Consider the following 26,673-nt stretch of genomic DNA (forward strand, 5'->3'; position numbering starts at 1 on the left):
TTTTTGGGGTCCACGCTTTGGATCAGGTAGTCAGGAGGGCCCAAGGAGATTGAGCAGAGAGACCTCCACGGCACTCGACTGCTGTGGGGGGTGCTTGCCCTCCCCACTGCCCCACCATTATCACCTCGATAGCCATTTTCTTTAGTGTGGGCTGGATGCTCTTGGGAAGTGTGTAGATCCCATTCTTCCAGGGAACACTTAAGATGGGCGGCCTCTCTTTGAGACTCTGAAGGGGTGAGGTGAGAGAGCAGGGAGCATGAGGCCCTAGTGGGCTTGTCCTTCCCACCCCCAATCAAGTCCCTAGCAGGGCTCAAGTGAGGAGGCTCCAGAGCCCCATGGGCAGCAGCAGGCAGGGAGTTAGGGAGACGTCACCGGCTGGCATCACCAAGCCCGGTGTTCTAGCTCCTCAGGCCCCACGCCTTTCCTGGGGGGTGGAGTTGGGGACCACAGGTTGTGGTAACTTGGGGGCAGGGAGGTGGGGTGGGGTGGGAGTGAGCAAGGCGCCCCCACCCCCAGCCAGGCCCTCCTTCTCAGTACCTCAGTCTCGAGGATCAGCTCACAGGATGCCAGGATCTCACCCTCTTCCTCCCCTAGCAATTTTACAAGGGGGTGCCACCTCAGCGGGGGCAGGATCCGTTTTTGGGCATCCAGCCAGACCACTGGAGACCACATGCTCCGGCCCCACAAGCTCTCCTTTCCCTGCAGGGAAAGGGAAGTTCACCAAACACTGAGGCCAAGCTGGCAGGGTTCTGGCTCTCCTCCCCTGGGATTCTGACAACTCTAGGATCAGGGCCAACATTTATGTTGACATACTGCTCTCTGTGAATCATGCCCCATGGGAGGCCTTTCTGTATATTCTCCTCTAAAAGAAAAACTCAGCAACTCTGCCCACTCCAGCCCACCTTACCTGAGAGTCCTGCTGCCACAGTTCCAACACCACGAGTGGTGGGCTTGTTTCGGTGTCCTGGGGGTTCTCATACAGAAGGAGGTGCTGGAAAATGAGCGTCTGGGCCCACGTGGGGGCTGCAGAGCCCCTCAGGGTTTGGGTGCACTGGCTATGGTTCAAGAAGACCAACCGAATGAAGGGCCCTGGGGGATAGAAGGAGAGGAGGGGGTCCTGCCATTGAGCTTGTCAAGCCAGGTGCTCGTCTCTGGCAGCTGCTACTACTGGACCAGACACCAGGGAGGCCTAGGCTGGGCAATCACAGCCACTGCCAGCTGCCCAGAAGGCCACCTCAGTGCAAGTACAGAGCAAATGGCGGTGTAACCAGAGGCCAAGGACCATTTGGTTCCACACACATCTATTTGACACCACCTGGTTGAGGTCTGAGTGGCACGGAGATGGAAGGTCCTGTGGCTCCTCTGGAGGAGTTCTGGGGACCAGCTGCACGTGGCTGCCCTTCCACAGCATCAGTGAGTGGCTGTGGCATAAGGGGACATCATGTGGCCCTCTCAATGTGGGCGCCGATGCCCAATGGACACAGCTCCCGGCAGACACTCCCTGCCCTGGCTCTGCCCCTCATCCAGCAGCTTGGTTCCTTACAAACAGCGTTACCAAAAGGACGGGGCAGGAGCACACATCTCTCCTGAAAGCTTCACTGGGTCCTCCTCACAGGACCAAGGACAGGCTCCTCATGCACATGGCTGGAAATCGCCTCACCTCTTCCCCACACCCCCCACCCCCCATCTTCTGACACAGGGACGTGTGGTGCCCAGGTGTGTCACTCTTTCTTCCCCTTCTTTTTTTTTTTTTATTTTTTTTTATTTTTATTTTTTCCACGTTTTTATTTATTTTTGGGACAGACAGAGACAGAGCATGAACGGGGGAGGGGCAGAGAGAGAGGGAGACACAGAATCGGAAACAGGCTCCAGGCTCCGAGCCATCAGCCCAGAGCCTGACGCGGGGCTCGAACCCACAGACCGTGAGATCGTGACCTGGCTGAAGTCGGACGCTTAACCGACTGCGCCACCCAGGCGCCCCTTTCTTCCCCTTCTTGAATCCCCAGTACTGGGGACACATCTCAAGAACAGCCCCACCTTATACTCCTTGTTTTTATATCTCTCCCCCAAGCCAGGGCCCTGACCTGCTGGGGGGAGGGGTCTGCATGTTTGTCACCCCCTTCCCTGTCAAATTCTTTATGCTGCTGGGTGGCCACATCATGGCGTCCTGAGGACTTGGGGAGAAAGGGGTGCCTGTTGCCTACCCTGGAATGTCTGGATCTGGTTGGACATTCGGTTCCAGGCCTGGTAGATGTAGCAGAAAAGCTGGTAGTAGTGGGGCTCTGGGTAAGAGAGGAGCCACGTCCATCACCTGCCCCCAGGATCCCCACCTTGGCCCCTCCTCACTCCCTGACCTCAAATGCAAGGCCTCTGGAGCCACCCAAGCAGACTTTGGGCATTGTCAAATGCTCACTGTTGAAGATGCAGTAGATGAAGGGTAGGTCAAGTGGGTGGGTGTCCTGTGGGGCAGTCTTCCAGAAGCTCATGAATGATTTGTTCAGACCCTGTGACAGCATCCTGTTCTCTTCCTTCTTAGCCTGCTCTTGCATATCCATAACCTGTGCCCAAGACATTCTCCCTGAAGCTCTTGGGTGCTTTTCTTGTCTCCTCTAGTGCAGGCCCAGGTCACCCTTCTCCCCTTATAGACTGAGGGTGTGGATCTGGGGCGCACACTCCCCCCACCCCCACCCCAAGCCATCAATGCCCCAACCTGGGGCATCTCCAGCTGTCTGCCACACCCAGCCCGGGCCCTGGCTCTGGGATATAGCGTTGCCAGGAGTCACCTAGCCCACTGAGGCTTTACCAACGATCCCTCCAGCAGGAAAATGGGTGCGATGCCCTTGTCCTTGTTTGGGACCAGCCTGCGGTGCCAGCAGCGGCGGCGGAACCGGCTCTGGGGCTGAGGAGTCAGGTGGAACTTGGAGCCGAAGGTGCCATATTCCCAGCCCCCCTCCTCCTTGGCTGCGCTGGGATGGTGCTGCAGGGAGGGGAGCAGAATGTCACCACCCCCGCCATGGCACAGGGTGGGGGGACCCTGCCCAGGCGGCCCCCTCACCAGCTGTAGGAAGGATAGGGTCTCCTGCTCCAGGCCCAGCTTCCCGTGGTTCCGGCAGCGCAAACGCACCCAGCGCCGCCGGCGGCATGTGTAGTAGGTCTTCTCCACCGAGTTCCAGACCTGGGGCAGGCCCAACGGCTCGATCCCCACTCCGTACTCCCAGCCTGCAGAGGCAGGGTCACGGCCTGTGGGTGCCCAAGTCCCATGGGCTGGGAGGCGTGGACAGGCCTGAGAGATGGGCCCCAGAAGGCAGGCTAAAGGGAGAGGAAATGCTTTCCCTCATGTCCAGGTCTTTTGGGGCCCTCAGGTGTGGAAAGGATGGGGTGGCCTCCAGGATGGCTTGGGCCCAACTGCCCATCTTACAAATGAAGCTGGGGCTCAGAGATGTCTTGTGACCCACACACGGTCACACAGCCCACATGTAGCACAGTCACATCTTGAACTCAGGTCTTCAGACTTCCAGCCCATCACTCCTTCCCTGGAGCTACCTCAGGTGAACCCAGGCTCCATGAGCATTTCCTCTTTCTAGAAAGTGCTCAGGAGGCACTTACAACCTGCCCTGTTTCAAAACTGGGGCCTATGTCTATAGAAAGGGTGGAGGCCCCACTCTCCAGAGGCTGGGGAACCCCCAGAAATTCAGGCCCATCCCACCTGAGAACTTGATTGCTGTGAGGCTGTGGGAAGTATCAGTCCCTGGCAGCTCCAGGGCCTCCTTCCCTCAGCCTGTGACCAGAGGACTGACCCTCATTGTCCACTGCGTGGTTCAGCTCCACATCCCAGTTCTCCTTAATGTGCCAGCCTTGGGGACACTTCATATTCTCCCGGGACTCCATGGGCTCTCCATTCTGAGGGTGGACAGACAGGGTGGGCCAGGGGCATCTGAGCTAAGAGGCCTCCAACTCTCTCTGCCCGCATGTTTGCTCACCTAGCGTGGCCATAGTGCTCTCCTTGGAGCAGATAGTGCTTGCTACTTCTGATGCCACCCACATACCCACTTAATATGCTTTTACTGACTTGTCTTTTCAAATAGTAAAAGTATTTTTATTTATTATTATTTTAAATGTTTATTTTGAGAGAGAGAGAGAGTGAGCGAGCGCAAGCATGAGCAGAAGAGAGGCAGAAAGAGAGGGAGACAGAGAATCCCAAGCAGGCTCCATGCTTTCAACTCAGAGCCTGATGTGGGGTCGATTCCTTAAACTGAGAGATCATGACCTAAGCTGAAATCAAGTCAGCCGCTTAACTGACTGAGCCACCCTGGCACCCCGGAATGGTAAACATATTTTTAAAAGAAAACTTTATATAGCCACTATCAATTATGGAAGTCACTATCTGATTTTATGGAAAAGCAGTACCATAAATAGAAAATACCCATACTAATGAGTAGGAAAGGGAAATAGTGTGACCGATCTCAGCTAGTCGCTGCTGCCTGCCCTGTCTCTGTCGCTGCTGAGGAGGGGAGGGTAGTGTGCATGAGACATGGGTTCGACCTGTGCTGTCTGATGCAGCAGCCACCAACCTCCTGCGGCCACTTAAATGCAAATTAATTAAAATGAAACAAAGTCCTAAGTTCTGTTCCTCACTCTCACAAGTACCACATTTCAAGTACTCGATGGCCAATTCGATAGCTAGACAGTGCAGACACAGAACATTTCCATCATCACAGAAAGTTCTATTGGACTTTCTATTAGTCTATTATGGGGCTTAGACTAGCCCCACACAGATTCTCTCCTGCTGGGTAAGCGCTACCTTTGAAAGAAGCCTAGGAAGGAAACACTGCCCCACTATGCTGCTCCTTACAGTCTTATGGAAGTTACCTCTACCTGCCATCTTGGGATAGAATCCCATCAGTGTGCACCCAGGGTCCCACGCAGAGTAGGGAGCAGGGCTCAGATGGTAACCCTTGGTCCAGTGCTCTTTCCACTCAGACAACCCAGCTTCCAAGGCGCCTACCTGGTTGCACTGCTTGTCCCCCCACATCCCCAGAAGCAGCTTCAGCCCCTGCTCACCATGTCCGTGTTGGGGATGGTTGCTGGCACCCAGGTCCCCGTGGTGTCGCGACACTGGTTCTCATATACTTCCTCCAGCACTTGGCTCTTGTTGATGTGTATGTCCAGGAGGAGTCTGGGGACAGGGAGACCCCAAGTTCCCAGCACATCTCCCTTAACTCTCAGGCCCCTGGGGTCCTCATCTGCGGGCCCAGTGTTCCCCTACCTGGCACCCCCACCTGCTCTGGGCAAGGCTGGGCAGCGGGGCTTGGCATCCAGGGTAGGGTGGTGGGCACTCTGGCCCCCAGGAGCAGGCTACAGTGGCCATGTGCCTAGCTCTCTGGGCTGCTGCTGACAGCTCTCACCCCAGGGTTGCACGTCTAGGGGCACACAGGCTCTAGGCTTGTGTGCTAGCCTTACCTCCTCTGAGGCTCCACTGTCCACTGCCCCTTCCAGTGCCATCCGTGGGGTGCCTTGAAATCCTCCTTGGGAAGGGCCTTGTGCCCCATGACGTCCGAGAAGTTGGGGCAGTGGTACAGCCCCTGCTGTCCCCACTGATCTTTATACTTGGCCTGGTTCTCGTACTGGGGGAGGGGCAGCTGTCAGTGCCTTGTAGTGCCAGCTCACAGTGGGACATTGGGCCCCTCCTTGGCTCCCCTACTTGGCTCCAGGCACCTCCAGAGCTTATCACAGGTAGCACTTTCCCTCGACGGCACTCGTTTAGCACAGGCGGACTCTGTTCATCAAGCTCTCCCCTTGGGCCAGGCCCATGTCTAGGGTTTTACATGAACTGTCCCCTGTAATTCTCACAGTCCCATTTCACAGGCAGGGAGACTGAGGCTCAGAGGTCAATTCTACCCCAGGGTGCTCGGCCACTGAAGGGTAGAGTGGGGTGGGTGCCTGTGTTAGAGCCTGGTGGCACCTGCAGTGTGGTCCCTTAGTGCTGTTGCTGCTGGTCCGGGGAACCCAATGCTGCTCCACCACTTGCCACATCTTTGCAGCCTCTGAGCTTTTTTTCCCCACATTCCCCTAGCTGGACATACAGTCCCTGCTGCCTGCATCTCCTAAATCCCCACTCATCTTGGCATTGCCCAGCCCTTCACAGGGGCTGGTTATGTATGTTAGGGTATATCTGTTCACAGCATGCTACTTAGGCACCACGAAAGTATGTTTTTAACTTGGTAAATTAAGCTGAAAACTCTTAAACTCCATTCCCACTGCTCTCAGAGCCTTCTTCTGAGCCATGTCCTCCCTCAGGGAGCAAGGGTCTTCTTTCCCTCCTCTGATTCTAGAGCAGTCTCTGACCGGCTGGCTGCTTACCCACCCGTGGGTCTATGGTTCTCTGGGAAGATGCCTCATTTCCTGCTCCTCTGAACGTTCCAGGCCCCACCCTACCCAGAACCACCAGACTGGCCTGGAGGACCCAGCTGGAGTCTGCAGGGGTCCTAGGCTGCCATGTGGGTGACAGAGGAGACCCCTGCCAGTGGAGCCTCGCTCACCTCGCAGGCCTTGAAGGAACTGGAAGAAACTCTTCATGAACCTCCATCAGCGAGAGAGCGACTGGCCCTAAGGGACCACTTGGCTGCCCCTGTTGTCATTACATGCACATGCCCTGAGCTGGCGGCATCTGAGACTGCTTTAGGCTCTGCCACCGCTCCTGATGACGCCCATTTCATAATCCTCAGATTCCGCTGGTAACCGTTTTCTCCACCTTTGGTGCTAGGCTATTTGCAGCTTGACCTCCCTGCTCTGTCCTACCCGGGTGCCACTTACCGTCTCCGCGTACACGACAACTTCGCCCTGGCGGAGCAGCTGCAGATCCTTGCTGTCTGTGATGTTGCCGAGCCACATGCAGACCCGGAGGTGGGCCGGGAGCGTGTCCTTCTGTCCTTCACCCTCTGGGTACTGAACCGGAGGCAGGTCAACCCCACAGGGGTACACGTTCCCCAGGGGGCAGGGGCCCGGGTGAGGGACGGACACACACTTGCTCCTTCACCCTGAACCCTGGGAGCAGGGGCCTTCCACTGAGTAGGGTGCTGGGGCTAAAAGTGAATGATGCAGGGTTCCTGCCTTCCAGAGGGAGAGGGCAAGCAAATGGTTATACCTGTGGCCCCATGCATAACAGAGAGGCTGGTGGGGTTGTGGGGAGAGGGGCAGTGCCACCTAGGGAGCCTGGGAAGGCTCCAAAGAGGAGTGGTGATGGTGGTGACATGGACATATGCTCTGGTCCTCACACACTACCATTGTGGGGTGGGGCATCATTTTCACTAGGCCTATTTAACAGAGGAGCAGATTGAGACCTGGACATGGTCAAGGGTTGGTCTGGGGTCACACAAGCCAGTGAGTGGTAGAGCCAGGAGTCAAGTCTCAGTGGTTCTTGTAGGATGAGGGACTCAGATGGGCATGGGAGGGCCCTTCCACAATGGTAGAAAGGGCACAGGGCAGGCAGGTTTGGGGGCGGGGAAGCCGAGAGTAGCCTGACTGTTGAGAGTATGTAGCCCTAAGGAGGTTATGGCAGTGAGAAGGGGCTGGGGCCCAGCCAGGGCAGTTGAGCCTTCTCCAGAAGGCAATGGGGAGCCAAGGACATCAAGAGTGAGGGAGAGCTCCCCACCTGCTTCCCGGGGGTGGGGGTGGGGTGAGATGGAGAAGGCTGGGAGTAGTGGCTGTCATCAGGGCAGGGGTGCTGGTCAGCCAGCCTTATGTATGGCCTGCATCTGATATGATGGGCTGGTGCCCAAGCCATATAAACATTAAATATTTTGGAAAGCACCCAATCGTGGTTCAGGGGGGAGATGAGAAGGGATTGGACCAAGTGTAGTGTAAGGATGAGGGAAGACATGAATTTGAGGAACATTTATGAGGGATGTGGACTTGGCATTAACCACATGATGGTGGTCATTGTCCCCTGCCTTCCTCTGGAGACTCTTTAAACCCCACTTTATCTGGTGGAGGGTCCAGGAGAGACGAAGTGGGCATGCCCTCAGGGAGACTCATGGGGGCTGCCTCAAGAGTTCAGGGCTTCTCTCTTGGGGTGTTTCTGGGCCCTTTCCTCCCCCGAGGAACAGGGTGGCCTGAGGATTCCCAGCTTCCCCACCTGCAAGAAGAGGGTCTGTGTCTTCCCACAGAACCTGCCAGAGTGCAGAACCCCTGTCGGGGAGAACAGGATGCTATGGGCAGGCACCTGTGCATAGGCCACTCGCTGCCCCTTGGACATCAGCCAGATCATCACATCTGGGAGGCTCACCTGGGGCTGCCGAGACGGGATGGTGTCAGGCCTGTGGCAGGCTTCAAGTCCCACCTCCCCCAGCAGCATGTCCAGCGCCTACCTCAGGGAGCATGGCATTGAGGCGGTATAGCCAGTTCTCCACAGTGGCCACCATGTTCCTGGGCTTGGCTTCCTTGGCCTTTTGGGCCAGTTCCTGCAGGAGGAGGCTGCGGAGCTGCCACCTCTTCTTGTCCAGCTCGGTGGCTCTGTGCTGATGGGTCATGCAGGGCAGAGGGTGCCTGTGGCCAGGACCGGGAAAGAGGGGGCTGGGCCTCTCTCCATCTTACCTCCTGCCATGCCTTAGGCCAAGGTACCCTTCTTAGACTTGAGATCCTGTCCTGTCCCGTGATGGCCTGGCCCTCCGGTTCTCATGAGAACCCCCTCCCACAGGCCTGTGCTCAGGGAGCCCCTTGTGGAGGTGGGTGAGAGCCCAGAAACAAGGGTCAACCAAGCCCTGGGGGGTGGGGGTGGAGATCCAAGTGGGGTGTGGGGCTGGGGCTGGGAGAGGCCTTACGATGCATCTTCCAGAACAGGCAGAGCCCTGTGGAGGGCACTGTGGACAGGAGCAGCAGCAGGGAAAAAGCTGCTTGTCAAGATGACAGGGAGAGGTCTGGGTTGGTAGGAGCATCAGGTGTGTGTATAGGGACAGCCAGATAGGGCTGGGTGGGGAGGCCAAGGCCAGTTTCCAGAGGGCCTGAATGGGGGAGGAGAAGCAGCAATGTCCTGTGGACTTTGAGCCTGAGAGAGATTTGAGCAGAGCCCCTTTCTTGAGGAGTTAGGAGCTGGGTGATGTTCTGTAGGGTGCTGGTCTGAACCCCCACCCCATCTGAACCTGACCTGGCTCAGCCCCAGCCCCAGGGCAGTGCACTCCTCCCCTACTTGCAGTCCTCCACCAGTTCTCTCAGCAGCTTCTTCCACTGGGGGAGCAGAGCGGGGTCCCTCGGATTCCGTATGGACTTCAGGGTGTCCAGATTGGCTTTCTGTCCAGCAGGAGACAGGAAATGAGCATGGGGGCTCATCCGGGAGGGGTTACAGGGCCAACTGGCCTGAGATGTTTTCAGTCAGGACTTGGGGGCCTTTGTGATAACCTGAGGATATCCGTCCAAAGCTGTCACATGCCCTTGCAAGGCTGGGATCCTCACGCACCCTCTCCATGACCCAATAGAATAAGTGGCAGGAAGTGGAAGGATAGGGCAGGATTGTAAGGGGTATAGTCTTGACCCAGGGCTTCCCTTCTGTAGGTGCAAGCAAGTCTTATCTAAGGTGGCTCTCCTGCCTAAAACTGTTCAGTGACTTCCCTCCTTAACAGATGCATAACACTTTTTGTGATCTGACCCCTTCCAGTTTCTCTGGCCTTATTTCCACATCACCTCCTTGTCCCCGCCACCCCTGAACTTCGTGTCACATGGCTTTGCACATTGTTCCCTTCTCTGCACCCCCACCACGCCACCAGCAAACTCCTCATTCTTCAAGACTCTCCTCAAATGTCACCTCCATTTCAAACACTTCCTCTGATTATCCTGTCTTTGTCTCCCCTCCCCCACCCCTAATCTCTGTGCCCCCACAGCTCTGGGTACTGTATCTCCAGCCCTAGCTCCTCTGTATAGTAGCTATTTGCATGTCTGACTTCCCCGGTGGTGGGGCTGGGCGCTATGTTTATTCAGCTTCGGGTCTTCAGTATCTAGCACAGTGCCGGACACTTCCATCTTCATTGGTGCGGAGTGTGTGAGCAAGGAGAGTGACCGGCTCCCTAGGACTGTGATTTAGTTTCCAAAGCCTCCCATCCATGGCCCGGCCCTACCCCTGCACCCTCTTGCACCACTCACTAGGCGGTCCCGAATGAAGTGAAGGAGGTTGAGGCAGTTCATGCGGGAGCTGACGTCCTCCCAGTAGGAGGTCACGGCCACCACCGGCTTGGTGTTGTACCAGGGCACATAATGGTAGATGTTTCCTGAGACACAGACATGTGGTGGGGGTGGGGAGGCGGGGGAGGTGTCTGAGGGACTGTGGGAAGTCCCCTTTTACTGCGCCCCCTCAGAGGACCTTCCCTGAGCTACTCCATTCCTCAAGAATGCCTGCCATCTGTTAACAATCCTAATTGGACCCCTCCCTCCAGAGGGTGGGCTGGTGGCCAGTTGAGAACGTATGCACTATGATGAACATGTCTGGCCTTACCAAGTATTCATTGTGCTCAGGGTGTCATGTCGCCTTTCAAAAGTCCCCATTTTATATGTGGGAAAATCTAGGCATGGCCAGATGATCATAATTCAGGTGTCTAGCTCCAAAGCCCCATGCCCTTAACCTCAGGCGAGATGCCAAGGCAGGTGGCATGACTTGAGGTAGGGTCTCCCTTCTGGGTGGGCTGCAAGGCAGAGGGCAGACCCAGGGTTTGGCTGGAGTGGGCAGACATCTAACATAAAGGGCCTGCCAGTGCAGAGGCGTGGGGTCAGGAGAGCAAAGATGGATAAAAGCCAGTGATGGGTTTGGCAAACTGAGTTCTCTGGCCATGTTCCTTATTGAAATAGGTGGGGGAATGCTAGATGGAACATAAATGCATTTAAAAATGTTTCTGAATTGTGTTGCTGACTTGATATAAGGAAAGAAGTCTACAGAAATCAAAATAAAGTAAGAGCAGAAAACCTGTGAGGCAAGCAAAAACAAGCTGACTTTTGCCCTCTAAGTTTCTGGAAATCTTGGAGAACTCTTTGGCAAGTGCCAGGGCAGGGGGCTCAGCAGAGAAAGCCTGGCACTGCCCACAGTGGGCAGTCTAATAGGAGACCCCATGTGTTATGGGTTGAATTGTGTCCCCTATACAGATATGTTGAAGTCCTAACCCTACTACCTCAGAATGTGACTTTATTTGGAAATAGGGTCATTGCAACTGTCATTAGTCAAGATGAGGTCATCTGGAGTAGGCTGGAGCCTTAACACAATGTAGATGTTCCTATAAGAAGAAGAGAGGGGCACAGAGAGAGGACAGCCATGTGAAGACACAGGGATGGAGGAAGAACACCACGTGAAGACAGAGGGCAGAGGTGGAGTGGTGCGTCTACATGCCAAGGAGCACTAAAGACTGTAGGCAACCACCAGATGCTGGGAGAGAGGCTGGGAACAGATTCTCCCTCAGATCCATCGGAAGGATGCCTGGGGTGCTTGGCTGGCTGAGTTGGTAGAGTGTGTTACTCTTGATCTCAGGGTTGTAGGTTTGAGCCCTGTGTCGGGCTCCATGCTGACAGTGCAGAGCCTGCTTGGGATTCTCTCTCTGCCCCTCCCCTGTTCACACTCTCTCTCAAAATAAATAAATAAACTTAAAAAAAATCTCAGAAGGAAAGTAAAAAACTAAATAAAAAAACAAAGAACGACTTGATTTGGGATGTCTAGCCTCCAGAATGGAGAACAAGTCTCTTGTTGTGCTAAGCCACCCAGTTTGTGGTGCTTTGTTAGGGCAGCCCTTACCAAACTAATCTGCCATGCAAAGCTGCCACTCCAAAACCTAAACCCTCAGTCAAGGAGAAATAACCCACCACACAGAAGACAACACTGAGGAATCTGGCCTATCTCCAGCATAGCTCCAGGTAGAGGGGGCAGGACATTTTCTCATTTGTAACATTTGTAACTTTAAGTGGAGCCTCACACAGGTTGTATTCTGCATTCATATCACCTGTGTGGGCTGGAGAAAATTTAAAGTGGTCTTTAGTTGGCAGTGCCCCAGGTAACTGGAGGAAGCAAAGGAATCCTCTCTGGAGTTGAAACTTTAAAGTCCCAAAGGTTTCCTACAGATAAAGTTCCAAGAAACAAGCAGCTCAGAACCAATATACACACTCTCTAGCCCTGCAGTTCCACCATTCTTTTTTTTTTTTTTTAATGTTTATTTATTTTTGAGAGAGAGAGAGACAGAGCGTAAGCAGGGAAGAGTCAGAGAGAGAGAGGGACACACAGAATCTGAAACAGGCTTCAGGCCCTGAGCTGTCAGCACAGAGCCCAAAGGGGGGCTCAAGCTCACGAACTGCAAGATCATGACCTGAGTCAACCTCGGGTGCTCAACCGACTGAGCCACCCACGCACCTCATAGCCTCGCAGTTCTGCTTCCAGGTATATACTCAACAGAAAGGGGTCACAACATTATCAAAAGACAGGGTGCAAAATGTTCATGGCAGCACTGTTCATAATAGTCCAAAACAGGAAACCACCAAAATCTCTCTCAGTAATGGAAGGAAAAAATAAATTATGGTATATTTGCACAAGGAATACTATACGGTATGAGAACAAGCCACAGCTACAGCCAGCATCATCTAGGTTTGTGAATGCATTTCACAAAATGGTGAGCAAAAGAAACCAGACACAAAAGACTGCATGCTATATGATTGTTTTTATAAACCTAACCACCAGACAAAATGGAGGTTAGGAGGGTGGTGCCCTTGGTGGGGCTGGGGGTAGAGAGGCTCAAGGAGCCTCTGGGATGTCAGGACTCTGTTTCATGGTCTGAATGTTGTTACGTGGGTGTGTTTGCTTCGTGATAATTCATTGAGTTGGATGCTTTGCTTTGTGTACTTTTCCGTAGCTATGTTATACTTGAATTAAAAGTTTTTTTGTTTATTTTTTTTGAGAGAGAGAGCTATTGCACGTGAGAGGGGGAGGGGCAGAGACAGCAGGAGAGAGAGAATCCTAAGCGGGCTGTTAGCATGGAGCCCGATGCAGGGCTCAATCCCATGAACTGTGAGATCATGACCTGAGCCGAAATCAAGAGTCCAACGCTTAACCAACTGAGCCACCCAGGCGCCCTTGAATCAAAACTTTACTTAAGAACTTAAAGAATAGTAGAGGCAAAAAAGACAAAAATACATTAAAATAGAGTGTGTCAAATGGTAGAAAATACTATGGGGAAGAATAAAGTGGGGACCAGGGATCAGGAGCTGCCAAAACATTTTAAATATATTGGTTACCTAAGGCCCTTCTAAGAAGATCTAGAAGTTATGCAGAATGCAGCTCACAGAGATGGCAAATATGGAAGAGAAATTTAAAAATATGAAGAACAGAATGACAAGTTCCACAGAGAATAGAGTCCGTTTGAGAAGGAGCTATAAGAGACAAGGAGAAGAAGTAGTTTTCAAAGTGAAAATATCTTATAATTTTCCAGAATTGTTGGCAGACCCTAGTTGCAGACTCTGGCACTGAATGAATCATTACAATGGTAAATGAGCAGAGGTCCAGGACTGGGGTTCTCAGATATGAATGTGCAGATACAAGATGGCAATTTTCTTCTTCTACTCTTGGATGGCATACAAAAGCAACAAGGAGGAGGAAAACAACTCCATTTTCAGCAAAACAAGGAGACAGATATAATCTGCAGACTCAAAATACACATAAGGACTGCCAAAAGCAACTATGATTGCCCTCAAAGCTGAAGCTGGAAGGGGTGAAGTGCAACAGAAGTCACCTGCGGGGAAGCGATGAGCCAGACAGACAGCTGGAAGCACAGCTGGATGGGAGCGGAGTGCAGAAAGCGCCAGCAAAAATACACTCCCAGAACAACTCAGTGCTCAGAGGAGGAAATGTGAGCTGGCAAAATGCAGTCAAAAAGTAGAAGTAAAAACACAAACACCCTAGAAGGAAGACAACATAAAAAGAAGCCTAAGGGAGATTAGACCCTGCAGACAATCTGGTGAGAGGTATAGAAATAAGGATAGAAATAAAAGAGTGACCAAAATAAAATGTAAATAAAGAGTCAAAAAGGATCAAGGAGAAGATGATGGATAGAGAAGAAAATCAAGGAAAACTGTTAAGTCCATAAATGAAGCCCCTGAAGTAGAAAACCTAAACAATGGGACAGAATATTTAAAAATATAACTAAAAAGGGGCACCTGGGTGGCTCAGTTGGTTAAATGTCCAACTCTTGATTTCGGGTCAGGTCATGATCTCATAGTTCTTGGGATCGAGCCCCGTGTCGGGTTCTGTGCTGACAGAGTGGAGCCCACTTGGAATTTTCTCTCCTTCTCTCTCTGCCCCTCCATACCCCCTCTCAAAACAAATAAATAAACATTAAAAAAACATATATATATATATCTAAAGAAAACTCACATGGGAAGAGATAGTCTTTATTTTTATTAAAAAAAATTTTTTAATGTTTATTTATTATTGAGAGACAGAGAGACACAGAGCATGAGCAGGGGAGGGGTAGAGAGAGGTAGAATCCAAAGCAGGCTCCAGGCTCTGAGCAATCAGCACAGAGTCTGCTTGAACTCACAAACTGCAAGATCATGACCTGAGCCAAAGTCAGTCTCCCAACCAACTGAGCCACCCAGGTGCCCCTAGGGATAGTCTTTTTAACAAATGGTGCTTGAAAAATTGCATTCATATACAAATTAATTCAAAATGGATCATACAGCTAAATATAAGAACCAAAAGTATAAAACTTTTAGAAGATAGGGAGAAAAATCTTCATAACCTTGGGTTAGGGAAAGGGATCTCAGATATGACACCATAAAAGAAAAAAATTGTACTTCCTCCAAATTAAAGATATTCACACTTCAAAGATACTGTTAAGAAAATGAAAAGATAAGCCAGATTATTTGAAAATCTTATACCTAATAAAAGACTTGTATCCAGCATATATAAAGAACTCTTATAACCCCATAATAAGGAGACACACAATCCAATTAAAAAACTGTAAAAAATATATATACCACTAAAGAAACTACTAACAGAATAAGATTCTAATCTTGTATCCATGAAAAAGTACATCATGTGCCAGGGAAAACTGACCCCAAAGGATCAACACTTCAACATATCCTGGTGAAGTTAGTAGACTTGCAAAATAAAGGATATTTGGGGAGCTGGACAAAAAGATCAAGAAATTTATGGGGAAAAATATCAGAAAAAGGGAAGGTATTGGTTATGAAACTTTTAAGAAACCACAAACTTCTAGAACAAAACATGAGAGAATTCTCCTTAATAAATCTGGAGTGGAGAAGACCTTTCTAATTATGACTCAAAAACCAGAAGCCATTAAAGAAGTAATTTGAGTACATAAAAAAAAAAAAAAGACTTCATGGGAAAAAAATCCCAAACACCATAGACAAAGATATGAGACAAATATGGGAGAAATACTTACAGGTCATATCATAAGGGCCTAATCTCCCTCACCTATGAAGGGTTCCTAGAAATCAATAAGAAAATAACTAACATCCTAATAGAATAAAAGAGAAAATAGATAAACAGGAAATTAATGAGAAACACAAATGACTTGTAAACATATGAAAAGATGCCCAACTTCATTTATAACAACAGAAAAAAAAAAGAAAACTACACCAAAATGCCTCTTTTCACTTACCAGACTGATCAGGGTCTCATACATTGCTGGTGGGAATGTTGAATGGTACAACATTTATGGAGGATTATCAGTCAGGGTACAGCCAGGAAAAGAAAAAGACCATGGCAGATATTGGAAATAGAAGGAATTTAATGTGTTGAAAGGGCCAAGAGATCAAGAAGGGGAAAGTGACCTTATTCTCATATTAATAACAGGAGGAAGAGATTTCTGTTTCTAGGGCTAGGGAACAAAATGGAGGCAGTGGTGTGACCAGAGACAGGTGCACAATATCACTTCATCATCGAGATAGCTGTGCAGGGCGCTGGAGTCACTAAGAAGGTGATGTCCAGCCAGTAGTGGGCGGCATGGCAGAGGAGCAGATGCCAGGCCAAGGCTGGAACCATGGAGGAGGGGCCAGCCAAAGGTGGGATCTTTGAAGGGATGTAGCTACTTCCAGAGATGTCTCCTGAATCAGGGGTGGGAGGGAGGGAGAGGGGGAGGCAGAAAGACAGAGTGAAGAGGTGAAGAGGTGTAACAGAACAACAGTATCTTCTCTTTTTATCAGCTGGCATGGGACTCTCAGCTGGCATAGATTGCAGGTGTTCAGCTCTGAGATACAGAGTATATCCAGGAAGGGCGAGAATGAAGTTTGATATAGAACAGAGCATGCAAAATCTCTCCTTGCTGGAGATGATGACAGCAAACGGGAAAATGCCCAGCACAAAGGGCAGTTTTGTAATATCTGCCAAGATGCAAATACACTTTGACCAATTTCACTTTGGGAAATTTATCCTACTGTTATACTGACTCATGTGACTTACCTGTGAATAAGATTATATCTTGACAGCATTACTTGTAAAAGATTGGAAAAGTCTGTCAAGAATTATGAAAAGAAAGCGCACGTGTGTGCCTATGCCCTCAAAGAATAAAATAAGGACAGCTATTTTTAGATATTACAGAGATAAATAGATAATAGTAAGAAACTATGGTAGAAAATAGTTTGGTGGTTCCTCAAAAAGTTAAACAGAATTACTATATGATCCAGTGCTTCCACTCCTAGGCATAAACCCTAAATAACTAAAAACAGGGACTCCGGTATGTGTACACTGATGTTCATAAGCAGCATTATTCACAACAGTTACTGTGGAAACAACAGCTAATAGCTATTAGCTATTAATAGCTAATAGCTAATAGCTAAAACAATTTAGCCAATAGCAAAAATGTGGAAACAACCCATGTGTCCATCAACAGATGAATGGATAAACAAAATGTGATACGTACATACCAAGGGATATTATTCAGCCGTAAAAAGCAATGCAGTTCTAACACATGTTATAACATGGATGAACCTTGAAAACAAATGCTAGGTGAAATAAGTCAAACACAAAGGACACATATTATTTGATTCCACATATGAGGTATAGGCAAATTTAGAGAAACAAAAAGTAGAAGAGAGGCTACCAGGAGCTGTGGGGAGGAGGACAAGGGGATTTATTGTCTAAAGGGTAGAGTTTCTGTTTGTGATGATGAAAGAGTTCTAGAAATAGAGGTGATAGTGACACAACATTGTGAATGTACTTAATTCCACTGAACTGTACATTTAAAGATGGTTAAAATGGTACATTTTATGTTATGTGTATTTTGCCAAAATAAAAAAAATTCTTTAAAGATACTATGAATAATTTTACGCTGAAAATTTTGAAAACTTAGATGAAGGGAATTTATAAATTCCTAGATAAATTAAACCTACCAAATTGACTTAAAAAGAAATAGAAAAGCTGAATAATTAAAATAAATCTGTATTTAAATCAATCAATTAGAAAAAAACACCAGGCTTATATTTAGAGGTGAGTTCTATCAAACTTTCAAGAAACAGATAATTACAGTCTTACCCAAATGCTCCTAGTGAGTAAAAAGAGGAAATGCTATTCAATTTCATGAAGCTAGCATAACTTTGATATAAAAACCAAACAAAGGACACTACAAGAAAGAAAATTACAAGAAAGATCAATCTTATTCATATAGATGCAAGAATCCTAAACAAAATATTAGCAAACCAACTCTAGAATGAATAACAAAGGTGAAAATACAATTATACTATTATGATTGCATTTTATTTTATATATAACAGTTATATGTGACTATATAAAATATGTGAAGTAGTTATAATATTAACTCAAGGTAGACGATGATAGATTAAAGATCAATATTGCAATCTCTTGGCCAACTGCTACAAATAATCCAGAGATATATAGCCAGAGAGGAGATAGAGCATAATACTAAAAAAAACCCCAAAACTAAACAAATAAAAAACACTTGATTAGAACCAAAGAAGATAGGAAAATTCCAGCAAGCTTTTTGTAGAAATTGTCAAGCTGATGCTAAAGTTTACATGAAAATGGAAAGGAACCAGAATAGCCAGAAATTGTATTATTTTGTAAAAGAATAACAAAGTTGGAAGACTTACACAAACTGATTTCAAGACTTGCTTTAGAGCTATAGTAATCAAAACAGTGTGGTATCAGCATAAAGACAGATCAATGGAACAGAACAATGATTCTAGAAAGAGACCCACAACATATGGTTAATCAATTTTCAACAAAGGTGTCAGAGTAATTGTAAGTGGGAATTAATAGTTTTTTTTCCCAGCAAATGTTACTGAATTGGTTATCTTTATAGAAATAAGAACCTGACCTCACACCATATACAAAAATCAAGTCAGGTTAGATCATAAACCTAAATAAAGAAGCTAAAATTATAAAGCTTGTAGAATGAAACACAGGAGAATACTCATGATCTTGAGGTAGACAGTATTTCTTGGACCAAATAGTATATTACTTAAAAGAAAAGATAATCTCACTTTATTTATTTATTTATTTATTTATTTATTTATTTATTTATTTATTTATGATCTCTACACCCAACCTGGGCCTTGAACTCATGAACCTGAGATCAAGGGTTGCATGCTCTTCTGACTGAGCCAGCCAGGTGCCCCTCAAAATTAGAATTTATTTGCTTCACCAAAATTAGAAACTTTTTATCTTCAAAAGACACTGCTTGGAAATTGAAAAGTCAAGCCACAGAGTGGAAAGTATTAGCAAAACAGACCTGACGAAGGACTTGTATCCAAAATACAAAAGAATTATTGGAATGCAATGTAAAAAGCCAAACAACCCAGTGAAAGACTGGCAAAAGATTTGAACAGTGCCTTCACTACAGAAATATAGGTGAGCATGAAAAGACACTCACTATTGCTACTGATTGGAGAAATGGAAATTAAAATTACCATTATGTACATCACACCCTCTAGAATGACTCAAATGTAAAAGGTCATCAGTATCAAAAGTTGGCAAGGATGGGGGGCAAGTACAACTCTCAAACACTGCTGTGGGTATGTAAAATAATACAAACAGTTTGGAAGATTGTTATTCTCTTTAAAACCCAAATTCCAGGGGTACCTGGGTGGCTCAGTTGGTTAAGTGTCTGACTTCGGCTCAGATCATGATCTCACGGTTCGTGGGTTCGAGCCCCATATTGGGCTCTGTGCTGACAGGTTGCAGCCTGGAGCTTGCTTCGGATTCTGTGTCTCCCTCTCTCTCTCTGCCCCTCCCCTGCTCATGCTCTTTCTGTCTCTCAAAAATAAAATGAATGTAAACAAAATTTTTTTAAAAAACACCCCAAATTCCATTTGTAGGTATGTAGCCAAGAGAAATGCAAGCACATGTTCATAGAGAGACTTGTATAGGACTGTTCATAGTGGCTTTATTCATAATACTCCAAAAGTTGAATCAATCTAAATGTCCACAAACAGGGGGATGGGGAAATAAACGGTCATTATGGAGTACCTATCAGAAATAAAAAGGAACAAAACACTTGTCTATGTGAATAGATGTAGGATGAATACTTATAATACTATGCTGAGCCAAAGAAGCCATAGAAAGAGAACTGTATGTATGATTTCACATATATGAAGTTGTAGGAAAAGCAAAACAAATATATAGTGATAGCACAGCAGTGACTGCCCCCAGGGGTTGGGGAGATTGACTGAAAAGGGGCATATGGCAGCTTTCTGGAGTGATGGAACTTTCTGCCCATGGTGGTTACATAGGTATATGTATTTGTCAAAATGCATCAAATTGTATACTTAAAATATGTTCATTTTATAGTTTGCAAATAATATCTCAATTAAACAAATAAAAAATCATCATTAAGAGAATGAAAAGCCCCAAACTTAGGGAAGATACTTCCAATACACCCATTGACAAAGGATTGTTCCCAGAAAATATAATGTAAAGTCAATAAGAAAAAGACAAGCCTAATAGAATAATGGATAAGACATATTAATAGGTTTTTTACAGATGAGAAAAACAAATGTTTGTAAACACATGAAAAGGCACTCATCCTCCATTAATAATTAGGAAAATGCAAATCAAGATCTTATAAGATACCATTTTACATCCATCAGATTGGCAAAAATGAAAAGGCTGGGCAACATCAAATACTGGTGAGAAAGCGGAGTAATAGGAATTCTCATATCATGCTGATGAGAGTGTAATTTGGTATAATTACTTTTGCTTTGAATCTCTCTTTCACTCCAGGGTATATAATTTAGAGGAAGTCTTGCACTTGAGACCAGGAGACATGTACAAGAATGTTTATAACAAAATTATTATAGTAGGAAAAGAAGACACATCCCAAATGTCTACATATACCACATAATTAGTGTTATAATCATACAGTAGAACATATACAGAAGTGAAAATGAACTTCAGCTACACACACCAACATGAAAAAAATTAATATGGAGCAAAAGATGGAAAATAGATGAATGTAGACTGCAAAATTCCACTCGAACAAAATGCAAAAATAGTATGCTGTTTAGAGTTGCCTACATAGGTGGTAAAAATTGAAAAGTAGAGTAAGGGAGTGATTATCATGAGGGTCAGGATTGTGCTTATTTTGTGGGTAAATGGATGTGGGAAGAGCATACAGGGAACTTCTAAGTGCTGGCAATTTTCTATCTTTTAAGCTGGGTAGTGAGTTCAGGGGTACTCATTTTATTTTTCTTTAAATTGTATACATACATTTACTATACTTTTGTATACATCATAATTTAAAAATAAGTAGAACATTATGCTAAGTGAAAGAGGCCAGACTCCAAGGACTACATATTGTGAATCCATGTGTATGGTAAAATGTCCAGAATAGGAAACTCATAGAGACAGAAAGTAGATTAGTGGTTGCCTGAGTTTGGGGACATAGGGGAGAAATAGTGAGTGACTGCTAGTGGGTACAGGGTTTCTTTCTGGAACGATGAAAATGTTCTAGAATCAATGAGATGGTTGCCCAATTCCGTGAATACACTAAGAACAACTGAATTGCATACTATACGTGGATGAATTGTATGGTGTGTGAATTCTATTTCAATAAGCTGTTCTTAAAAAACCAGGGAGGTTTTTTTAAGCACAGAAAGGCTCTCAATGGGCAATGAGACTGCAAAGCTGTTGAAGTGGAAGGGGAGGCAGTATTCCTCTAGAACAGTGGCTCTCAAACTCTAGCATGCATCTGAATCACGTGAAGGGCTTGTCAAAACACAGATCGCAGGGCATCATCCCCAGATTTTCTGATTCTGTAGAACTGAGGTGGGGCCAAGAATCTGCATTTCTAAAAGTTCCAAGGGGATGCTGATGCCTGGCCCAGGGACTGCACTTTGAGAACTGCTACTCTATTGTGTCCGGTATAGGTGTTTAATAAGTATATATTGGATGAATGGATGAATGGATGGAAGGGAGGCTGGCTGTTTGGGACAGTGGATGGATGGGAGATAATGGATGAAAGGGTGGATGAGTGGATTAATGGATGGATAGAAGGTGGGAAGACAAGTAGCAGAAGATAGTTGCATGGATGGATCAGGGGTGGTTCAGAGTAGTAGGGAAGAATATGGGGTTGGCAAAGTTGTAGTGTGGAACTTACTGTAGAGAAGGACTTGACACGAACACCTACTTTCAACTCCTGTCATGGGCTCACTGCCTGCTAGCTGTGCAATGTTTGGCAGGTGACTTCACCTCCCCGAAGCTCATTTTCCTCATGTGTGACATGTGGGTTAACAATACCTATGAATGTTCCATGAGCTAATACCCTTAAAAGGGCCAAGCACAAGCCTAGCATGCAGTGGATGCTCTCTATTCTTTGGTTGGATCTGACTATTACCATCATATATCACTGGGCTGTACTGTGTGGTTGAGACGAGAGGCTTGTAACTCAGGTCTGTCTTGTTCCCATAGTGGCCAATGCTGACCTCGAATTGGATCAGGTCCTTAAAGTTGGGCATCATGGTACAGGAAAGGAAGATGACGCACAGCCCATACTTTTGGCGGTTCTGGTGCTTCTAAAACAAGAACCCCCACATCCCCAGTACATAAGCCAAGGCTACACAGATACGCAGGGAGGCAAAGATGAGGTGCCCTGTTTCTTTCAAAGTCATCTTTGCTTCTCTTCAGGGTGAACTGGTGACCATCTTTGAAACCCCGCCCCCTTCAAATCCTGCTTTGACTCCCGCTCAAGGGCAGTTCCTCCCAGGACCTCTATCACCTGGCCCCCTCCTCCCAGTCAGCTGTGGTTCCTTTCCTTCCTGAAAAGGAGGCTTCTCCCTCTGAGGCAGAGAGGGCCAGACTAGGCTCTGACTTGGGCCACCTCATCCCTTCCCATTTTGCCTAAACGCCCTCCCCTGATGGAATGAGTGTGGCCAGGAGTGTGATGAAGGTGGCATACACACACACATCTGCTCTGAGCCCTTCTCTAACCGCCTCCTCCCACATATGCTCGAGGTCCTCCATCTACCATGTCAGCTGCTCTTATTTCTGTGGCCAACCCCTGCCCTCTTCTTGCACTCACCCGGTCTGTTCACTAGCTGGTCTCCCCTGTCATAAAAAATAACCCTCCTCACTTCTGAGCCTCTATTTAGCTACCACCTGATCTTGTCTCCTTCTATTTTCTGAACAAGTTTCGATGCACTTGCCTGTATGCACAGTCTGCATGCAGTTTCTCCCTCACACGCATGCAGTCTGGCAACTCTCTCTTCAGGGGGCTGCCTCAGTGCTCTCCTTTGCAGATTCCTCCTAAGTCTCTTCTGCAAGCCCCTCCTCTTCCTCAACCTGCCTTAGGCTGTGGCACTCTTTCACCATCCCACTCCTCCCAGGCAGTTCCTCCACAACCCTGTGTTCAGATCCCGGTGTGCTGACGACACACCATCTGTCTAGCAGCCTCGGGGACTGGTCTTCATGGATGTCTCACAAGCACATGTCAAAGATGGGATTACATCGTCCACCCCCCAAGCCTGCTTCTCCTTCAGGGAGTCCATGTTGGTGCATGCCACCCCTGACCACCTTGCCACCTGAAGCAGAAAATGGGCATCAGCTTAGGGCAGTTGGCCTCATTTCTTATTTCTTGTTAGTCTGTGGCTCGGATCATTCTGTGTCCAAAAGGTCTCTGGAACTTGCTCCCTCCTCTCAGGCTCTCCTTCCCTGTGACCGTATTCCCATTTTTTTTGAATAAGTGGGTGGTTATTCTTAACACTGCTCCTCCTGCCCCTTCCTGCATCAGTGGTCTTCCCCAGCCTTCAGGAAGAAATAAAAACTCCTTAGAACATAATTTCTCCTTAACTAGATTACACATTTCTTAAACCAAAACCTCATCTTGTATTTACTGGGTGCCTGACGCAGCATGAAGTCCCCATAGGGGCTTGATAAAGAGTCAGGTGGGTTGACCAAACATCCTCATGTACCCAACAGGTCATTCAGCTTGTGGCCAGGGCCTCTGCAGTGCCAGGAACAGGACCCGCAGTAGATTTGGGGTGGGCAGAGGGACTCTTTACTCCTGAGTTACCTTTTCCTGTAGTTACCTCTATATTGGTTACTTCAGAGGAGAGATCCTTCTTAATGTCTTGATGAGGACTGAGGTTGGTGAATAACTCCAGGAAGATCCGGCCTCGATAAGCTAAGCCATCCTTAACAGCATTGGGAATATTCTAGGGCAACAGGAAGGGAAACAATGACAAAAGGGATGTGAAAAAAAGAGCAAATTTCTCCTGACACCTTTGCAGCAAAGACACTATTGCCTAGTAACTTCCTGCCTAGGGATGACCACAATCTAGGGGCAGAATTCCAGACACCCCAGACATGGCTGTGCCCAGAAACCTTTGGGCTCGACCCCTCTTCTGTACTGAGGCCCACTCCTCCTCTTCGTGCATTTTACCTGCTGATCAGATCAAAGTACCGATTCCCAGCAAATGCTTCCAGCTTGGAGGAGGCTGTGATAACTACTGGGTTTGTGCTTCCAGCCTGGCAAATCAGGGCATGCCCCGCCTTCTTAGCAACAGTGATTGGTCCAAGGAGAGTACACATGACCTAAGGCAGCTAATTAGAATGCTCCCCTGGCCTTCCCTATCAGAGTCTTGGATGGCCACTGGCCAGCAGGGAGGCTTGACTGAAGTAGGAAAGGATGAAGGCCACAGGTTGACGAGCAGCTGAGACAAGAGATGGAATGAATGAGCTAGCCTCTTAATGGCATTGAGGTCTTGGTGCCTGCAGCTCATCCTCACTCAAGAATTCTTCCCAGCCCTGTTCCCTTCCTTTAAGCCAGTTGGACTTGGCCTCCTGGCATTTATCACCAATCTTTAATAGCCCAGTACTTTCCACGTTTACTTATGCCATTTTAGTCTTCTATGTCCTTTCCACCTGCTGGAAATCTTACCTGACGTTTCATCTCAATGACCCTTCCTCAGTGAATGCCTAGAGCTCTCCATCTGTTCCTTTCTTGTGACACAACACACGTCCCATATACACATAGTCATTTACACATAGATTACATGTCCTCTAATAGCATAATGGACAGAAACCAGGGCCGGGCCCTCCCCAGTCACATCCCAGGCCCCAGCACCTTTCAAATGGTTGGTTTTTACCTCCACTGTTCCCTAGAGCTGTCATGAGAGGCTTACAATGTCTTCTTCCTGGATCCTGAAAGGGGCCTTTTTACCCCCATGAAGAGTCAGGAAGCTGGGGCCAAAACAGGGTAGGAAGCCAGAATACATTCCTGCAAGAAGAAAGGGTGAGGGTGACAGGGCCAGGTGGGAGAAGGGCAGGAGGTAGGGGCCTGGGGGATCGCTTGCCTTCTATTTCTGCTCCGGTGGATGAGATTTGGTTGAGGAACAGACTGACAGTCCCTATCTCATCCTGGCACCTGTTCTTGGGGCTGGAGAGAAACATAGTCTGCAGGTTGAGCTGCTGGCCCAGCTCAGATTTTCTCCTCCCGTACTTGTTTTTCAGCCTCTACCCAGCGGCTCACCAGTCCAAGACTCTGAACTTGATGTAGCTGGAGAGACAGGGCAGCTGCAAGAGGAAAGTGAGAACAGCAGTGGGTGCATGTTCGAGTGGTCTGGTCCTCAAGGAGACTGAGTGCAGCTGGGAAGTTCTGGGTCTGGGGTCAAGGCCTGGCTCAATCGTCAGTAAGCCATGTCACCACAGCCAAAATGAATTTACCATGGGGACATATAAGCCTGTGGCTGTGGACTCCCCACTTGCATGGGCCCCTTGAAAGGACCTGGGAGAGGCCTAGGAGTGTGTCCCATGGTTGCTTTGGTATTATTATTCTTTTTTTTTAAGTTTACTTATTTATTTTGAGAAAGAGAGAGCACATGAGAGAACATGAGCAGGGGAAGGGCAGAGAGAGAAAGAGAGAGAGAATCCCAAGCAGGTTGCGTGCTGTCAGCACAGCCCAATGCAGGGCTCAGTCTGTCTTGCATGGAGGTTGTGGCCTAAAATGCATTCTTCACCATTAGCAGTTAACTTTTAAACAGCAAGACATCTATCTCCTCAGAGAGTAAATAGTAGTAGCTGCTGTTGTGGGGAGGGTTTCTGTTGTTCTGTGGCCTGTGCTAAATGATCCACATGGATCACCTGAGTGACTCCTCCCAACAATCCCATAAGCCAGGTGCTATTATTTCCATTTCCAGACAGGAAAATTGAGGCACAGAGCAACTGAGTTCCTGAAGTTCTCAAGTTATATGCAGGGGCTGAAGCAGCTTTAGAGGTCCTAATGACTCTGCCATAACCCAGTGAGGACTGTGATTGTTCCTAATTACAGATGGGAAATGAGGCCCAGAGAAGCAGAAGGACTTGCTCATGGTCACCCAGTAAGAAGTGCAGTCAGATGGGAACCCAAGCTTCTGGGTCTTATCTCCTCTGCCATAGGGTCCCCTCAATTACGAAAACAAAAAAACCAACCCATATGGAAAACAGCTGCTGGGCTTCAGATCGGAGTGGGACTCAGGTCCTCTCCGTCGAGCCCTTTCCCCTCATAGCAGCTCCTGGGGCTGTCCATTCTCTCCTTGCCAGGGAAGTTGGGGGCAAGGCGGGAAGTGGGGAAAGGGCTTTCCAGTTGAGCAAGTATCTAGGAAGAAATGAGGAAAGGCCCACTGGAAGTTGAGAGATGGGCACTGTAAGACATCCAGGTCTTCCAAAATTACAAATCCTCCAAATTCAAACTCATGGCTGAACCATCTTTTCATCCACCCTGTTGAGAATTCTCTTCCCCTTTCCCAGTTCCTTGTCTTGACTGCCCTTCTGTCCTGGGGCACTTGGACTGTGAACTGGCTAATACCCATTTTTAGCGGAGTTTCCCCTGCAGCCTGCCTTGCTGGGGCCCTGACCAACTGGCCTCAGATGCTACCATATCTGTGGCCATCCTGCCATTCAGATTGAGGCTAACACCTGCCTGCTGCATTTCTACAGGGCTAGTGACAATCAGGCCTGCATCCAAATGGCTCCAGCCTAGGAGACTGTGTTTCGTGGGAAACGTGTGAGGGGCCAGGGAGTGTATGGACATCTTTAAACGTTGGAAGGTCTCTTTCAGGGATGAAGGAAGGCCTGGCCTGTGCCACTGGTTTCTGAGCCTAAAGGCAGCTGGACACGAGGGAAGACTTTCAAGACTCTGAGCATCTGGCCACGAGCCTCATCACAGCCAGAGACAGGTGAGAGGGATCAAAGGTGGGGGATAGACTAGG

At 48.0% G+C, this 26,673-nt stretch overlaps 2 protein-coding genes across 4 annotated transcripts in view; one reads left to right on the forward strand and one right to left on the reverse strand.

Annotated features, from left to right (window-relative positions):
• The window catches only part of LMAN2L (lectin, mannose binding 2 like), a 47,938-nt gene extending 39,183 nt beyond the window's left edge, over positions 1-8,755 (forward strand). Inside the window, exon 7 of one of the 3 annotated variants that reach the window (XM_032592634.1) lies at positions 6,424-8,755. In XM_032592634.1, coding sequence (XP_032448525.1) covers positions 6,424-6,578 — 155 coding nt within the window. In that variant the 3' untranslated portion in view covers positions 6,579-8,755. The remainder of the gene's footprint in view (positions 1-6,423) is intronic. The other 2 variants (XM_032592632.1, XM_032592633.1) reach the window with 2 other exon arrangements.
• The window catches only part of FER1L5 (fer-1 like family member 5), a 53,024-nt gene that overhangs the window by 8,736 nt on the left and 17,615 nt on the right, over positions 1-26,673 (reverse strand). Inside the window, exons 15-34 of the mRNA XM_032592629.1 lie at positions 24,957-25,000; positions 24,781-24,863; positions 24,610-24,704; positions 23,515-23,640; positions 21,825-22,002; positions 10,132-10,256; positions 9,185-9,285; positions 8,367-8,544; positions 8,135-8,290; positions 6,814-6,945; positions 5,461-5,624; positions 5,062-5,176; positions 3,798-3,900; positions 3,034-3,219; positions 2,804-2,961; positions 2,414-2,558; positions 2,205-2,282; positions 908-1,089; positions 538-699; positions 125-226 (exon numbers count right to left, since the gene is read on the reverse strand). Of these exons, the coding sequence (XP_032448520.1) occupies positions 125-226; positions 538-699; positions 908-1,089; positions 2,205-2,282; positions 2,414-2,558; positions 2,804-2,961; positions 3,034-3,219; positions 3,798-3,900; positions 5,062-5,176; positions 5,461-5,624; positions 6,814-6,945; positions 8,135-8,290; positions 8,367-8,544; positions 9,185-9,285; positions 10,132-10,256; positions 21,825-22,002; positions 23,515-23,640; positions 24,610-24,704; positions 24,781-24,863; positions 24,957-25,000 (2,613 nt within the window). The remainder of the gene's footprint in view (positions 1-124; positions 227-537; positions 700-907; positions 1,090-2,204; positions 2,283-2,413; positions 2,559-2,803; positions 2,962-3,033; positions 3,220-3,797; positions 3,901-5,061; positions 5,177-5,460; positions 5,625-6,813; positions 6,946-8,134; positions 8,291-8,366; positions 8,545-9,184; positions 9,286-10,131; positions 10,257-21,824; positions 22,003-23,514; positions 23,641-24,609; positions 24,705-24,780; positions 24,864-24,956; positions 25,001-26,673) is intronic.

The sequence above is a fragment of the Lynx canadensis genome, chromosome A3 (genome assembly GCF_007474595.2).
Source record: "Lynx canadensis isolate LIC74 chromosome A3, mLynCan4.pri.v2, whole genome shotgun sequence".
Classification (NCBI taxonomy): Eukaryota; Metazoa; Chordata; class Mammalia; order Carnivora; family Felidae; genus Lynx; species Lynx canadensis.